The sequence below is a fragment of the Catharus ustulatus genome, chromosome 21 (assembly GCF_009819885.2).
Source record: "Catharus ustulatus isolate bCatUst1 chromosome 21, bCatUst1.pri.v2, whole genome shotgun sequence".
Taxonomy (NCBI): domain Eukaryota; kingdom Metazoa; phylum Chordata; class Aves; order Passeriformes; family Turdidae; genus Catharus; species Catharus ustulatus.
Window position 1 is genome coordinate 9,873,392 of NC_046241.1, and position 17,507 is coordinate 9,890,898.

General features: G+C 48.4%; 1 protein-coding gene across 6 annotated transcripts in view; it reads left to right on the forward strand.

Moving 5' to 3' along the window:
- Window positions 1–17,507, forward strand: part of CRB2 (crumbs cell polarity complex component 2) — a 55,880-nt gene that overhangs the window by 18,070 nt on the left and 20,303 nt on the right. For 3 of the 6 annotated variants that reach the window (XM_033077341.1, XM_033077340.2, XM_033077339.1), the window contains exons 1-4: window positions 4,697–4,901; window positions 13,849–14,544; window positions 16,561–16,756; window positions 17,166–17,305. In XM_033077341.1, coding sequence (XP_032933232.1) covers window positions 4,829–4,901; window positions 13,849–14,544; window positions 16,561–16,756; window positions 17,166–17,305 — 1,105 coding nt within the window. In that variant the 5' untranslated portion in view covers window positions 4,697–4,828. Of the gene's footprint in view, window positions 1–4,696; window positions 4,902–13,848; window positions 14,545–16,560; window positions 16,757–17,165; window positions 17,306–17,507 lie in introns of those variants that run through there. The other 3 variants (XM_033077345.1, XM_033077344.1, XM_033077342.1) reach the window with 1 other exon arrangement.

The following is a 17,507-nucleotide window of genomic DNA, read 5'->3' on the forward strand; positions in this document are numbered from 1 at the left end:
AGGCAGGACTTTGTAGCCTCACTCATCTTCAGAGCTCCCAGCTCACACTGTGCACAGCTGCATGTGTTTGTTTTCCAGCTCCACAATTCCCCGTTCTCCCAGTGCCCTGCTTGGCCTTCCTGGAGTCCCAGTTTCAGCAGAGGAGGTTCCTGCGCTGCAGGGCAGCCTCCCCCCACCTCCTGCTCCCAGTGTCGGTCCCAGGCTGGCTCCAGGGCTGTGGCAATGCGGAGCTCTGCAGCAAACCCTGCCAGTGCAGCCTGTGCAGGCTGCCTTGGGGCTGGGAGCACAGACCTGCCCTCCAGCGGCGTGCAGCCTCCCCAGCCCCGCTATTTACAAACAGTTTACAAACGCCTCGGATCGTTTGTGACAAATTCAGCAGCGAAAAGGGCTCTCAATAGTCAGCACGCCTCCAAAACACCCTCAGATCCTGGCAATGCACTGGGCACATCCTTCCTGCTATAACATTTTACTGCAGAAAATCTTGCCTGAGACCCTTTTTACACCTCCTGTTAGGTGATCAACATTCTCCTCTTCCCATCTGCCAGAGAGGCCCCTTGGAAGGGATTCACCTCCAGCAGGCAGCTGGGAGCAGGGAGGAGATCAAAGGGCATGAAGCTGACCTGCAGCAGCCCAGCGGGGTCTCACAGAGATCAAAGGGTCCATCCATGGGCAGAGCCTGACTTCTGTGACTTCCCCAGAGATAACTTGGCAGGAGTGTGGCCCTGTCCTCACCACAGCCTTGTCTGTGTGTGTGAATGGTTTATGTGCTGGAGAGGAAGGCCTGGGTGTTGTGCACATGCTGGATATCTTTGTTGTGGTCCTTACAATTTGCTCTTGTCTGGGATGAGGGGTGTCATGAAGATCTCTGAACAAGCAGCCAGTGCAAGGCAGAGGAGATTTCAGACCTCAGGCAAACATGGTCATTCTGCCCTTGTCCTGTGGACTGCCCCCCTCCTCTTCCTCAGCACTGCAGTTTTATCTGAAATTTGATGATTGTGCTCCAGGAAAGCCAGGCTGTACCAGAGCTCTGCTCACCAGTGCCCAGACAGAAACCCTCCTGCTTGCCTTGGCAACCCCCTGCTCCCACTGCCCCTGCCCAGGCCTGACCATGCCACAGGCTCAGGACTCTGGTGTTTATTGGGCAGCATGATTTGCTTGCCAGCAGCTCTGATTAGCAGTGACAGGAAATGAAATTTATTGTGTCTAAGAAATGCAATTAGGATGTCTCAAGACTGGAGATTTTGTGTGATTTTGCCAGCTTTTAATAGCAGCTGTAAAGTTTAGGCTCAGAGCCCGAACTGTGCCTTGGCTGCTCTGCTGAGGGGATGTTGCAATAGGTGCTGCAGTGTCCAGGGAGCTGGCACAGTCCTGCAGCCGTTCAGGATGTGTCCAGTTGCTCTGCTTTACAGTGCTGCTGTAACATTCATTTCTTTCCAGCTCTCCTGTTTTCACACAGAGGCCTTTGGTGACTTTGGCAGTGCAGAAGGGACATCTAGTGGGCTGATGGGAGAGTGGGACAGTGCCTGTTCAGGGCAGCAGGAGAGAGCCAATTTCCAGTTAGGATTGGACTCTGGGGAGCCCCTGAGCATTACTGCACCAAATTGTATTCAAACACTTCAGTATACAGAATTGGCCTGTGAGTCTGAAGGCTTGAAATTCCAAAACTTGAAGTTCTGAAAAATATTCCTGGCACTTTTCAACAGTGCCAGAAAACAGGAGAGTGTATGGAAGCAGTCAGGTTTGGCACAGTTTTTGAGTGGAACTGGAAGGTTTTATCTTTACTGACTCAACTTCCCAAGCCCACAGCCTCTGTTAGTATGGCCTGCTTTGTGTAATGTTGTGCCTAATTCTCAAAGTTGGGGAAAAAACCGTGACTGATGCTGTTGGCTTCCACTGATCAATTCAGTAAAATAGATTTGTGCCCAGTGGTTCCAGGAGGGTGAGGAGGGAAGGTGAGGCTCTGTCCTCTGGGGCAATTGCAGCGTGCACGTGACAGGAGAGAGGAATGGCTTTGTTTGTAGCACTGATATTTGCCGGCCTGTCACACGTCCCCAGTATCCAATCTGCAGTATTAGGATTATTTTAAGCCCTGTGTGAGGAAAGATTGTGAAACTCATGCGGGTGTACATTGTTCTTTGAATGAAAAGCAGACTTTGCTGAGGTACTTTGGTGTGTGGTTCTCTCTGAACTGTTTGTAGAAAGATGTGTAGGATTGTTTTGTGACAAGTGTACAGAAAAGTATAAATAAGAATATATATGTATATATATAATATATCCAGAATAAGTGGAGAGGAAGGTCCTGCTGAGTACCCCAGACCTACTTTCTCCTTTTTGCTCTAATCCAGCTTGCCCACTGCTGCCCCATTTCCATGGCATGCATTTCCGGCTTGCCAGGGTTCCTGCTTCAGGCTGAGAATAGAAGCCTTGCTGTTATGCTGTCCTTAAATCTCTCATAATGAGTGTTACACCAAGGAAAGCAGCTGTGTCCTTTGGCTCTGCTTTTAATGCTATGTTAAAGAGCAGATTATGGTGACGTTGGACGGCAGCGATGCGGAGGTAGCACAAACCATGACCAGTTTGGGGAAGGCTTTAGCAAGGATGACTAAGGACTTGGAGCTTATGCTTTAGATAACAAATCCACCCAATTGTGCTCCTTTGGAAATGTAGTCAAGCCTAACAAATTGGGCCCTAACAGAGTTGCTTTGGGGTTCTTTAATTGGGCTAAGCTGGTTAATACCCACTTTGCCTTCTGTGTGCCCAGGGGTCCAGCACAGGAATGGTTTGCTCTTTACGTTGGCAAAATTTCATAAAATTGCAACCATGACCATTGATAAAATTAAATTCTAGTGTCCTCACAGGTAGACACTGGATTAAGGTATTTAGATTATTATAAGGAAGTTGGATGTGTTTTCCTCTTCCCTCAGTCTGGCTGGTGTGCCAGACTGTGTCATGGCTCTGTCCAAGGTTTGGGTGTCACAGGCCACACAGCTCAGCAGGGCTGCACAAGGACCTCAACCTCTGTGGGACAACCTCCACTGTCTGTGTGTGGGGCTTTGTCACACTCATTCTGTGTCAGGGCAGCTGAGCAGGTCCTGCAGGTAGTCCTAGAAGCCATAAATTACCATGGATTAGGAGTGTTTTCCAGGTGGTGTGAGGTGTTGCACTGCCTGACTTACAGCAGTGCCTGGCTAAGGATGGTGCTTTGTTGCCTTGTTAATTGTGCAATGATTCATGTGTATTTGCTGGGATTTGGAAAAGGTGGATTGTTGAGAGCATAATTCACACAGGTGAGACAAAAATATTCTGAGCAGAAAGATTCTGCACGTGCCAGTGTTGGGTTATGTCCCCTGACAGCAAAACCAGATACAGAAATGAGTTCCAGATGGTTGTGGTAACTGGCAAGAAACTAATGCTAAGGCTGATCTTGAGAAAACAGACTGAGGACACCAGAGATGAAAGAGGGGGCTGGGTGGTCCAGATAAGGTTGATAACACATGATATATCATCTTTGGAGCATTCCAAGGCAGGACAGTGAGATGAACCATTTGTTCCTGAGCTGCAGAGTCTGGGAGGTGGAAGGGCTCTTGCTGTGACTGTTCTACTTCTGCACTGAAGGTAAAGCCCTGCAGGAATGATCCCATTTCCATGCACAAATCCCTCCAGTCCCTGCTGCCCTGCAGGGCTCTGGGATAATGCAGATTACTCACTGTCAGATTGCTCCTGTTTCCTTCATGTGCAGCCTGAAGAAGGTCTGCACCAATTCCTTGCTATCTTTCGTATTTCTTGTTTAAAGTAGGAATTTGTCTGGCATCTTACCTGTGTTCTATTCTTGGTTGTTAGTGAAGGGTGAGGCAATGTACTTAATTCTCATTACAGTTAGTGTAATCCAATTGTGATGTGGATTTAGAGAGACTTAGGTCTTGGCTGCGTGTGGGTTGTCTTTTTCCAGTTACTAAACAATTTCCAGTCATTAAACAATGCACACTGATAACTTTTTCCACTCCTAAAACTGAACCCATGTATCTAAAGGTGGTGTGGTTTGGTGCCTGTGTTTTGCACCTCTGTTGATCTCTGTTCCTCAGTTGGGAAGAGGTTCCTGTACATTCTGTGAGTTCACCTGTCCTGTGGGATAACCCATCTCATCATGAGACAGCAGTAAACACTGATGTGGACTAACTCTGCTTTTTGGGGTTAGCAGAGTGCTTTTGTCTTATTTCTCTTCGAACAAAGCAGTTTCTCTAAGAAAACTCTGTTCAATCCTACAGTGGAGTTTGTAGATGTGAGCCGATACAGAGCCGTGCATCCTCCAAAGAGCCGGGGTGCCGATGTGAGCCCGTCCCGGTGTGCGGCACACCCCAGGTGTGTTTGGGGCACGGGGAGGGGCAGGCGCGGTGCAGCGCATCCCGTTCTGCTTCGTGCGGTGCAGAGCGGTGCAGAGCAGTGCAGAGCAGTACAGAGCGGTGCAGAGCAGTACAGAGCAGTGCAGCCCGCTCCGTACAGAGCAGTGCAGAGTAGTACAGAGCAGTGCAGAGCAGAGCAGCCCGCTCCGCTCCGTGTGGTGCAGCGCAGCCCGCTCGGCTCCGCTCCGCCCGGCGCGATCCAGGCAGGCTTTGCCGGCGCTCCCGGCGCGGGCTGCGGGCTCTGTCCGCGGGCTCGGTGCTGCTGCGGCCCGGGCAGCGCGGGGCGAGCACCGGCCGGGGGAGAGGAGCCGGGAGGAGAGGGGAGGAGAGCCCGCCCCGCACCGTGATGTGGCCACAGGAGGGGCTTGCTGGGCTCCAGCTCCTGTCTCTCCCCGGAGGGCTTTAGGACGGCCACTCTTACACTTGTCATGGAATTAAAGAAAACTACCTCCAGGTCGTACAATGCTGCTCTCCTGCTGCCACTTTTCCTCTTGTTTTGGGGTAAGTTTTTGTCTTCTGTGCCTGTTTCTTACCCAGCTACTATGCAGGAACTTTGGACCAAACCTGTGACTTGTCCTTATATTGAACAAACTGGCATCTTACAGTTAGATTTGTAGCCTGAAAACTTTTGTCTGGAAGATAAACAGGCATTTCATCCCAGCCATGTTTTTCCTTCTATTTATTTCTCACCTCTTTTGATCCTTCTCCCTGTGCACGTGTATGTATGCGTTTATTCACAAGAACGAAAAGTAATTAAATATTCATGTAATTAATTATTCAGCTATCACAGTAACCATTTTCTCAGTTGGAAAGGTCTGAATATTTTGTTTGTTCCCATGCAGAAGAAACACAGATCTTTATTTCCATCCTATACGCTCTAGAAATACATCTGGGCACGAGAGGATGGCACCCAGGGGAGTGTAGTGCCAGATACATCTGGTACAGAAAGTGGAGGGACATAGGATCATAGGACAGGAGTGTCTCCACTTAGAAATTTTGAAAAAAAGCAGATCCACCCTCAAAGTGCAAGAAGCAACGAGGTAACAAAAGAGTCTGTCACACAGGTGGGGGAGTTGTTTTGTTTTGTTTTGTATTTTTTTCCACACTGAAAACTTATTTTATAGCCAAAGAATCTACTTGAGTGTTCTTGGATCTCCAAGTTCCCAAGACCATTTATTTGGGTTCCATTGACACCCTTGTTTACAATATCTTACATTCCCTGAAAAATAGGTGTCTATGTTGTTTCTGGAATAGGTGCCTAGAGATCTGCTGGGCCTAGACATCTGTTTTAGTCATCTGGGGATTATAAGGTCATGTCAGGAACACGTCCAGCCTTTACTGGAAAGTGTGATTGGGATTGAACTGGTCTCCTTGTCCTGCCCTCGGCACTGCCAGCCCAGCTGCCTGTACTTGCAAGTCAGGTTTGGTTTCCACTGAGCAAGTACAGGTGTGAGCCATGGCATGAAGAAATGGATGTAAAATATGGAGAACATTGAGAAAATACAGTCAGAGCCTTTTCCCTGCTGAATGTGGCACTTGGCATTTTCTTGCATTAGTAGGTGATGTTTATGTAATTTTTGAGATTTGGAGAAAGTTTTCAGCTTTTCCTCTGGCTCCCCAACAATCTCTTTTTTTCCTTCTGATTTCTGTTGCTCTGACCACCTCACACCATGAATGTGAAAGTCAAAATATGTTGTGTTTTTTGTAGGATTTTTTCCCCCTCTTTCTCTTCCTTGCACCAGCTTCTTTGTCTGGTGTGTTTGCTCCAAGTGCCTGGAATTCCTCTGGCCACAGGGAAGCAGCAGGACTGTCTTTTGTATCTAGTAACCATAGCTACTGGTGTGGAGTGTGGAGCAGTTGTGGTGGCTTTGTGCTGGCAGAGCAGGCGGGCAGTGTGGATGGAGCTCCCCTGTGGCTGCCAGGCCGTGCCTCAGAGGGTTTGTACCATGCACTTGTGGCTTTTCACTCCTGGAGAAAGCTCTTCTCTGCAGCCCTGCTTAAGTGAGGAGGTGCAGTTGTTTGGAGTGCAGGTGGATGGCTCTCCTTGCTGCAGCCAGCAGAGCTCGAGGGCAGTGCTGATTTTCAGTCTCTCCACCTACTCCTGTTCTGTAAGGGGAATTCTGCCAGATTTAAACTGGAGTCAATGGTCCTGTTTAGGTAGCACTTGTAGGTTTTTAAGGCCATAAAGAAAAGTCTTTTCTTGCCCTTATAAACCATACCACTACTTTTTTTTGTTTGTTTGTTTCTAATTGACTGAGTCTAAATGTCATTGAAGCAGAGAGTGTGTAAGCTACTTGTTCAAGATTTTTGTGGAAATTCTGAGAATGCCTGGTGCAGTCTGTACCCATGCTCCCATCCTGCAGGCAGATCTCACTATCTCCAGCTGTTTAAAAGAAACCCCAGAGGGGCAATGGTGCAGGCTGTGCCTGTGGCTCCCCTGCTGCCTGTGTAATGGGAACACAATAGAAGAGCTCCCAGCTGATTCTTTGTCTTTAAAAGAGATTCTGGGGACAGAAGGAGTGTCTCACTTCTGTTCCCACAGCTCCAGCCATCAGCAGGCACAGGAATTCTCATACCTTTGGCCTGGAAGATGCTTTGGACGCCTGCTGAGGGAGAGCATGTGCAAGACAAACCTTTTTTGCTATCAGCTCCGATGCCAGCTCTTGAGATTAGCTGGGACACAGGGACAGTTTAAGGCTTACTTCAAAACCGGGGAACAAACAAAACCAACCTTTGCAGCTGTTTTGTTCATTGTCAGTACATTTAAATAAGAATTGGAAATTAAAGCCTGTGACTCACTCTGGTGAACTGAATACACAGGAAAGCCCCTGCCCAGTGTTTGATCTGTGGAAATGGCTGAGAGATCAGAGAACACTGAAACATGGAGGTCAGCTTGGAGGAGTGTTGATTAAGGGAAAATACTGGGGTGTCCTGAGCACAGGAGATCAAAGAGTTACTGTGGCAATGTATTCAGTGCTGTCATAAACCAGGGATTCACAGCTCCTGTCTTCCTCCCAGTTTTAGAAGGGTGGTAATAGGAGTTACACCTTCAAATCTGCAGTGAAACAGTGGAGATAATGAACACAAACTAGCTGGCTTCTCGTTGTGTGCTGAGAATGACTTCAGTTCCCTGAAGTGGTATTTCTGACTAATGCTGTTAATGCCTTGGGCCATGATGTTGGCACTGCTGGGCCCCACGGATTGGTGCCCACTGTTTGGCACCTTTTAGCAATTCACTGGGCAAGCTGGGGGGCAGAGAGCCAGGAATCACCATCCTCCTTCTTTGAGGGGGTAAATATTCTACATATTTCACAGGAAGAGCCTGAGCCACACTTCTTGTGCCTGAATGGATGAAAGTCTAGGTCTAGGCCTTTGTAAATTCTATATAAATATCTTACACCAGTTGACTGTGCACATATATCTGGAATGCAAAGCTCTGTCACACCAAAAACCTCGAGTGCAAAGGTGGTGTGGAATTTGTTGGTCGCCAGGAACAAAGTGAAACAATGTCAGAAGCAGTCTGAGAAGTGATGTTCACACAGTATCTGGGTAAAAGTGTAACCTGGCCTGTGTGCAGGGACATGAGGGGATGTCTTAAAGCTGGTATCCAGGGTGGTGTTTGGCTGAGACCTGGGCTTGTGTGTTTAACCTACCAGAACTCTTCAAGAGACATCAAAGTCACGAATAGTGAGGAGCTTTTTTTAAAACTGACTTTTCCAAAAGGCACTCTTGGCATTGCTGGGATCCCTGGCATCTTGTCAGGCCATTTATTCAGTATTGTCTTAGAAGTCCTGCCTGGTGAGTGCCAATGCTGCTTTTGGATTAGCTAATCTTTGTTTTCAGGGTTTGAGGTTTTTTTGGTCATAGTGCCATGTCCTGCTTCACATAAATTATCAGATCTGAAAAGCTGATAACCTGAGACAGTAACAATAATGTTTAGTTTCAACAGCAGATGTATCTCAGAATCCTTTCTCCCTTTTTAAAAGTGGGGAGGAAGAACTTGTCTCTGGGCCCCAGAGTCACCAAGTTACTCCAGCAGAGCTGGCTGGTGGGAAGCTGCTGCAGTGCAGGGGCTTAGTAATTGTGATCAAACACTGGTGTTTTGGAGGGGCTCCCATTCCCACATCCCCCTTTCTGAGGCTAAATAGGAAAGCCTGCTGTTAAAGCAGCTGTCACAAGTGCCACTACTGTGTTAAACCAGACAGGGAATACAGGTTTTGGAAAACAGGTTTTGGAATATTTGGGGCTAGGTGGAATATCACTGCCAATTATAAGCATGTCATGAGCTCCTCAGCAGTCTCAGAGAGTTTCAGGCCCTGTTTTCTGGTGCTGGTGTTGCTCAGGGCAGATGCTTAGCTCGGGTCTGGATGGAAAGGTTTTAATCTCTGTGTGTCAGTAAAGAAATTGGGGCTTGTAAAGCCCTAGGGATGTGTGAAGCCACCTCCCTGGACAGGTATGTGGAAGGTGCTTCCTGGAGAAGGATTTGGTTTTATCCTGCCATTCCTGTCCTTCCAAAATGAGCAGGGGTGGGGAGTAGAGAGGGTGAATATGAAAGCTCCTTTTCAAGCCTGTCCATTTCCCTTTCTGCTTGTGTGGATCCTGGGAACAGGCCAAAGTGTGTCCCCTTTCACTAATCCTTTACACTGACCAGGATAGGGAAAGATCAGCAGAGGTCAGCAGGGATTTACTAATATAAGCACATGCCTCCCTGTTGTCATGGAGACCTAACTCTCCATTCCTTTATTCAGAGTTTATTTAGTAGTTGTGTTGCTCTGAATCCCTTCTGGTGGAAGGGATCTCTGCCTTTCTACCCTTGGCCTCAGGATCTTTTTGCAGTGGGAGGTGTGCTGGGGTGAGCAGCAGGAGCACAGCCTGATGGTGAGAACTGCCCCAGGCTGGGGTTTGACCAGTGGTGCTTTTGGAAATTGGATTTCCCTCAAGCTCCCTTATTGTTGTGGTGCAGCTGGGAGCTGTGGTGCTCTGGGAATCCTGCTGTTCTCACCTCTTGGTTGTAAATTGGGGTTTTTTTCGGTTGTTGTAGTGAGTAGGGCAGGTGAAAAACATCTGAAGGAAGCCTCTTTGCACTTGGGGTGGATCTGGCTTTCCAAGCTCATTTTCAGTTTTTGCTGGGCCTAGAAATAACATTCTGGCAGCCTGACTCTTCTGGGAGCTGTGGCTGTGGTTATGATAATTTTTCACAAATTGTGCACTGGTGATAGTACATTTTCATTTTTCACCCAGTGCAGGGCATGGGCAGGTATTATGGGATGGGGATTTCCAGCAGGTACCACTGCCTCTGCTTGGATTCTTTTCTGTCCTTCGGCACTGAGAGCCCCGGTGTTGCCTCTCCCCTGCTGGAATTTTAAGTGATCATTAAGACACCTTTAAGGTGTAGTTATCTGTGCAGCAATGAGCAGCTTCCACGAGGTCAGGAGTGGCTGCAGATTGACATCCATCCTCTACCACAGTTACTCAAGACTTTGAGAAAACAAACTTGTGAAAAGCAAACCCCCAAAACAGAAGCCAATGAGTAATGCAAAAGCAGCATCTCCAATCACAGAAGTAATTGCCTAGCTTCTTATTAAGTTCTAATTTTTTGTGGTCAAAAAACTCACTGTTGCAACTTAGACAAGATCACATAGTTCAGGTAAAAAGTATAAGATTATTAAAGTCAATTTAAGCAGAGCCTGGAAATGCAGCTTGTTTGCCTTGAAGTGTTACAAAAGGTCACAAACCTCATCGTTTGGGGAAAATCTTTGTCAGCTACCTTTAAAGTGTAAAACCAGCCCTGTCCTGACAGAGCTCAATGAATGCTTTATATGGGACTCTGGGAGCCTTTGAAGTTCCTCCTAATCCACCCCTAAATGCCTGGAACTGGTCTTCAAAGGAGCTGTGGTCTCCTCCAGTTTCAATTCAGCACAGGCTTGCAGGATGGTATGACTGTAATACACTTGTAATGGTTTTTTCCCCTTACAAATATCACTAATTTGTATTTTTCTTGTGAAACATAAAGGAAAACTTCTGAATGTCATTGTTAATCCAGCAACAACTATTTTGGTGGAAAACTATAAACTCTTGTCATTCAGTGAATTCCTTGACCTGGTTTTTACTGTATTCATGAAACAGCATAGTCTGAACTACATGTTTTCATGGTTCTTACACTGTGCAGCAGGAAAAGCTAATTTATTCATTTCTTATTAGAGTCTGGTGCATATTCATGTGCTATTCACATCCATATATTAATCTATTCCAAAACTGAGAGCAGTAAGTGTATGCCCTAGGACTGATGGTTGAAAAGAACAAAATCAGAACTGAAAACATCAGATGTGCTCTTTGTCAAGGCAGGTGTTCAGCACAGCCATGGAAGGAGCATTAGGGTTAGAACACATTCACACAGGGGCATGTTCTGTCCCTGGGAGATATTCCATATTAGCACAGTGTGCTGGATACAGGGAGTGTGTGATACAGTTTGGGATTGGTGCTGTTAGTGAGCCTGAAGCCCCACTGGGTCAGTCTAACTCGTGGGGATTTTCTGCCAGCTGCAGTTCACAGAATAATTTGCAGTTATTCAGATAAAGTTTCATTTCTTGTGATTTACACTGCAGTGTCCTCAGCCTGCTCCATGCTTACCCTGTGAGCTGTGCTGTGTTACTTCAGGATATCTGTTCCAGAAAAGGAACATTTTCCTCCAAAATGCTGTTGTGCTGAAGTACATCTGTTAACCAGTGCTGCTGTTCATGGTCCCAGTGAGCTCTGAGCAGACCAGAGTTCCTTCACTGCTGTCTTTGGTAGCCAAGAAGGCCTTTGCACTCCTTAGTGAGCTTTGTGTTGTGTGTAGTTGAGCTGTATGATGGACCAAAGCAGAGCAGCTATGGAAAGGTGTGTCTGTTGTGAAAGAGCTTTGGGCAAGGCAGGAAATAACAAAGGGTTTTGATGTTTAGCTTTACTTGCAAGAGCATTTTGCCTCTGCTCCTCGTGGAAGCAGAAAGCCACACATGAGCCCTGGCAGTGACTCAGCCTGGCTATGCCAGCAGTGCCTGGGGATTCTGTGGAAGTGGGAATTTCTTTGCAGATGGAGTGTGCTGCAGCTCCTTCCCAACACGCAGCAGGCTCTGCTCCTTTTTTGTCCCAAGCTGTGCTCCTGGCCTCTGGGAAGTGCAGGCTGGGGCCGGTTACTCATTAAGCCTACAAAGGCTCACATCTCCTGCCTAGTAAAGCTCTTTTGGAATAGTTTCCTGGGCTTCCACTCTAATTGCCACAGAGATTCCAGGCAGATTCCGTCATCCTTGTTTTCTGCCTGACTGGGAATCTGAGAATAAAAGGGTTGATGGCAGAATAATGGGATTGCTGGACAGTGCAGGGCTCAGCAGCTCTCCCCAGCATCACATGAGAGGGGAAGGGAGGGCTGGGCCATGGAGATGATGCTGGGAAGAGAAAGGGCTGCCTAAATCCCCGAGCACCCTCCCTCCCCCAGCAGCACGGCCTCTTAAAAGAAGACTTAGAAACACTGCAGTCCTCGGTGGGAGGAATGTGGGGGAGGTCAGGGCAGGGGCAGCCTTTTGTAAACCAAAGGCTGCTATAAATCCCTTTCAGGCCCTGGGGTCGGTGCCTCCACCTTCAGGTACAAAGGGACTGAGGAGCTGGTGGTGACACAGATGAGCTCCTGGGGGTGGGTAAGGTGCACCAGGGCAAGGCAAACCGGACCAGGACTGGGCCAGGATGGTGCTGGCACCAGTGGGGGTCAGCTGGGGAGCCATGCTGAGTGTGTGATCCTGGCAGGTCCTGGCAGGGAGCATGGCAGGGTAAAGCAACATTCCTCGTGGAGCAGGGAGGGCTGAGGGAGCTGCAGGGTTTGGATCCTGAGGCTGTCACTGCCTGGGCCACGGCTGCACAGAGAGGGCAGCAGAAGTGGTGAAGAGCTGCTTGACTTCCAGCACCAGGGAAGTCTGGACTGTCTCAGCAGTAGCAATTTCTCAGATACCATTTGCTCCTTCATGAGCTTTATCTCTGCTTTCAGACCATTTCTCATAGACATTTTCCAAACATCTGCTGTGTGGTTGTTTGCAGAGTTACTTCCAAGTTTGGATGTTTCATAACACTTCTGCAGGAATCAGGCTGGGATATCTCTACCACACAGCTTCTCTCTGATTTATCTTGGAATTGAGCAGAATGAAAAGCTCTGATCTCAGAAGGCCACAGGGGGATGAGGTGCTAATGACTGCTGCCTTCCACTGCCTTTGTCCCTTTATTTTATTTTTGGTTGGTTTATGTCTTTTGGAAGGTGCTTAATTGTGGCATTGAATCCAGGACATATATCCTAATTCTAACATAAAGGCCATTATCTCCTGGGCTGCCCTGCCCTTTGCCCAATCTGCCCCTTGTTTCACAAAATAAATTTAAAATTTGTATTGGAAAAGAAGTGAGGATTCCTCCTATTATTCCGTTCTGCTCCATTCTGAAATATCTACATTGAACACTTTTTTTTTTTTCTTTTTTAAGGTCGTGTATCCACATAATCTCATTTATATGAACTAAATTTGCAGTTCAGTGGGCACGTCCCAGCACATTTCCGGATGTGGAGTTGCTTAATGGGGCAAGAGCCTTTTAAACACTGCCTTTGTGGGGACAGCAAGGCATTGTGCTCAGTGTGAATTAACTGATCACATCCAAATGCTCCCTCATTTAGGGGAATCTGCTCTCAGCATCAGCTCCTGGTATCTGGTTGTTAGGCTGGTGTTTTGGCCCAGCAGGTACTGATCCAAAATGCCCTCAGCACAGGGATCTCAGCAGTGTCTGCTCTTCCTTGCTAAAAACGTCCTGCTGTGTAAATTTACATGTCTAACATGAGGAGAGGGTGAGGGTCAGTGCTTATCAACCTGAGCTGCCTGATGTAATCAGAGACTCTGTGAAATGTGCTCATTTGGAGTTTGCCTTGAGTTATTTATGGGAGCATCTTCAAATCACTTCTGGATTAGCTGAGGAAAAAATTGTATCCCCAGAGGGAGCAGCTGGGACATGCAAAGCTGCAGCTAATACCTGAACTCATCCTGCCTCTCTGGATTTCCAGGCACAAATGCTGTGCCCTGCCAGTGAAAGGGGTCATGGAATTTTACACTAAGTTAATCTTGTGAATGGATTTAAGGTGATATGTGTCACTGCTCTCAAAATGACTCATGGATGAATAAGCACATGCAAAATACTTGGTTTGTGAGTGTCTCCTAAAAAAATCAGTGTCCTGGTTGCCCAGTTTGGCAAGAGATTCCCGATTGCCACCAAATGAAGGGCTGTTTTCTTTAGAGAAAATGTTTGATCCTCATCTCCTGGCTAGCACAGCCCTTTGGAGTGTGGAATTTAGGTGGGCAGTCTCTGAGCTGTTTGTGGGGATTGGCAGAACTTTTTTCTTTAGAGCTACAGATGCTGACTGACAATAAGTCTCTTTTCTCATCAGGAACTTCATACTCTGAAAATCACAGTGGCTGTTCCTCGTCCCCATGTGAGAATGGGGGGAGCTGTGAGGATTTGGAAGTGGGTTACCAGTGCATCTGCCCTGTGGAGCCTGTAGCCTACATGGGCAAAAATTGTGAACTCCTCTATGATGCTTGCAGTGAACATGACTGTCCTGCCCACATGAGCTGCACCCCGAGCCCAGGACTCCTGCAATATGAATGTGTGTGCACAGCTGGCCCTGCAGGCGCCGCCTGTGCCGCTGTGGATGAGTGTGAGAGCAGCCCTTGCCCAGCCCGGTTTGAATGTGTGGACACAGCAGCTGGATACAGCTGCAGGTGCCAGCAGGGCCCTGGGGGAGGAGGCTGCCGGGCAGAGAGCTCCTCGTGCTCCAGCCAGCCCTGCCTGAACAACGGCACGTGCCTGGAGGCTGCGGGCGGCTTCCGCTGCCTCTGCCCGCCCGGCTTCGGCGGGGCCACGTGCGGGGACGACGTCGACGAGTGCGCGTCGGGGCCGTGCCGGAACGGGGCCATCTGCAGGGACAGCGCGGGCCAGTACAGCTGCTTCTGTGTGCCCGGCTTCCAGGGCTCCCACTGCGAGATCGACATCGACGAGTGCGCGTCCCGGCCCTGCCGCAACCACGGCACCTGCCTCAACCACATGGACCACTACGAGTGCCGCTGTGTGCCCGGCTACACAGGTACAGCTGTGCCCCTGGGGCTGGGCTGGGGAGGGCTCAGTGTTCTCTGCATCAGTGCTCAGTGCTCAGTGCTCAGTGCATCACTGCTCTCTGCATCAGTGCTCAGTGCTCACTGCATCACTGCTCTCTGCATCACTGCTCAGTGCTCTCTGCATCACTGCTCAGTGCTCACTGCATCACTGCTCTCTGCATCACTGCTCAGTGCTCACTGCATCTCTGCATCACTGCTCAGTGCATCACTGCTCAGTGCTCTCTGCATCAGTGCTCACTGCGTCACTGCATCACTGCTCTCTGCATCACTGCTCAGTGCTCACTGCATCTCTGCATCACTGCATCTCTGCATCACTGCTCACTGCATCACTGCTCAGTGCATCACTGCCTTCCTGCTCACTGCCTTCCTGGCTCTGTGCTCCTCAGGGGCTGCCGTGGCTGTGACTGATGCTCTAGGGCTGCTTGCAGCAGCTTCCAGGCTGTGCTTGAGGCCTTGAATTCCGTGCATGGTGTCGGTGTTGAGAGGCAGGGATCCAAGAGTGGGCTGTCTGAGACTGCAGTATTAGGCACAAGGTAGCCAGCATTAGTTCTCAGCATGAAATTAAGGGAGATAACATAAAAAGATATTTATCATCAGGAAATGGGTACTTCGTGTTCCCAGGTATAACTTAGCTCTGGCAACTTGGGCTGAGTTCTTGGATTTTTCCAAGGGAAGTACTTGTCTTTTGGAAAAAAGTGTCTTTTAGCTGGAGATTTCCAATTCTTTCATGCCTGACAAATATTTATTTGGCATATGATTTCAGTGTTTCTCTTGTGTGCATCTGTGCTAATGGTGACTCAGAGAGGAATCCACACCTGTGAGTTATCTGTGAGGAGGCAGTGGGGGGCTCTCCTCCCCCAGCCCTGCTCACCCGAGCGCACTGGGCTGGAATGTGTCCGTGTCTGCCTGGTACCACCTCGCACAGGAACTTTCTCAGCCTTCCTCCTGTTCACACACTGAAGCGTTTAAGGAGTGGGGTTGCTGTGAAGGAATGCTGCTGATTACCAGTGGAATGAGAAGTTACAACATCAGGAATGTAGCCCCTGATGCTGACTCACTCTGATAAAAATGAAGAGAGATGAAGGAGAAACAAGACAGAATCTCTATGTGGGCCCTAAGGTCACTGGTGATTTTGAGTACCAAGCATAATTCTGTCTTTGCAAATCAGTTTCTTTTTTTATTTTATGCTGAATCCTCAATTCAGGATGGTGGGAGTCCCTGCCAAAGGAGAGATAAAGTGACCCAGGCAGCTGGAGGAGCTTGTTGTGCTTCAAGTTATTTTGATGTCAAACACGAGGCTTGGCCTTGGGATTTGGTTCTTCATCCAGAGGTTTGAGCACCATTGGCTGGCAAGGCCAGGTTGTTTCCTGGTCCTTGCAGCTGCAATTTGGGTGAAGGAAGTTTTGTGAGGGTATTGAGGGGTTTGAAGCAGATTAGGGGGCCCACATTCCGCCAGGATTAGGATGGCCATGCCCACTCTGTGGGGAGCCTTCGCCAAGGAGGGCAGATTAGATGGATTGAGAGGTGCCACTGTAATGAGTAAGGTTTGGGGTGATGCCAGGCCACAGGCAGCTCAAAGAGGTGGAATATAGATAAGATAATTCCATAGAAATCTTTCATGAGGTCTTGTTCTGTCAGGGAGGTTGGGACTTTGTACCAAACAGGTGTTACTGAAGTGGAGCTAATCTTGTATTTTTAGTAACATTTCCCAATGAAATCACTTCCTAACATCAGGTATCACTGTAGCCAGTGTTTTGCAGTACTTTAGAGCTTTTTTCCTGGGTATCACAAAGCAAGTTGCAAACAATTGAAATAAATGGAATTTATTTTTGGAGAAGCAGGTACAGATCACTCTGGTCGTCAGCTGGGGTTGATAACTGATGACATAACAAGATGACTCTTGTGATTTCATCTCAGAATTCCGGGCAGCACAAATACACTTCTGTGACTTTGTAACACAGATATATTTCTTTTTTTTAACCAAGGTGTGAACTGTGATACTGAGATAGATGAATGTGCTTCAGACCCTTGCCAGAATGGGGCCCTGTGCAGTGATGATGTTGGGTTCTACACCTGCACCTGTGCACCAGGGTATGAAGGAACCCAGTGCGAGGTGGACATCAATGAATGTGAGAGCCAGCCATGCCAGAACAATGGGACATGTCATGACCTCATTAACAGGTGAGAAACCAGCGGGGCAATTATTCACCAGGACTGGTCTGAAGGTCTACTCAGTGCAGCCTGTGAAAATCAGAGTAGAAAGCTGTGGGGGAAATTGGATTTGGTGATTTGTACAGTGAGTGGCAGTAACAATGATCTGTGGCAATAAGGGAGAATCCCCTTCCCAGCAGCAGAACTCCAGGGGTGCTTAAAGGAAGGGAGGAACAAACACAGAGAAATGGTTTGCAGAGCATGAACAGCACAGGCAACTGCTGAGAACATCTCTGTGTGTCTGAATTTACCTTTCCTTGGGTAAAGTGTGAACACAAGTGGGTGTGAGCACTGACAGCTGAGCTCTTTTGCCCATTCCTCACCCAGGGCTTTGCTGCCCAAGGCAGAGCTGATGCCTTGCTGTGTTTGGTGCCCACAGCTACCGTTGTGACTGCAGTGACACCGGCTTCGAGGGGACCCACTGCGAGCTGGACATCCTGGAGTGCGCCTCGGACCCCTGCCACAACAGTGCCACGTGCCTGGAGGGAGTCAAGGGCTACAGCTGTGCCTGCTGGCCAGGTGGGCTGGGGGCTCTCTGCTCCTGTGCTGTGTGGCCACATGGCCATGGACAGCATGTGCTTGATTGCTGTGCTGAAGTAGAGAATTCATGATCATACTGAATGGTTCCATGTGAGTTTTTGTTGTCTGGAGTGGTGAGGCTGCACTGCTGCCCTTTCCAGGTCATCCCAAAATCCAACTGACCTGCAAAAATCACCCTGAT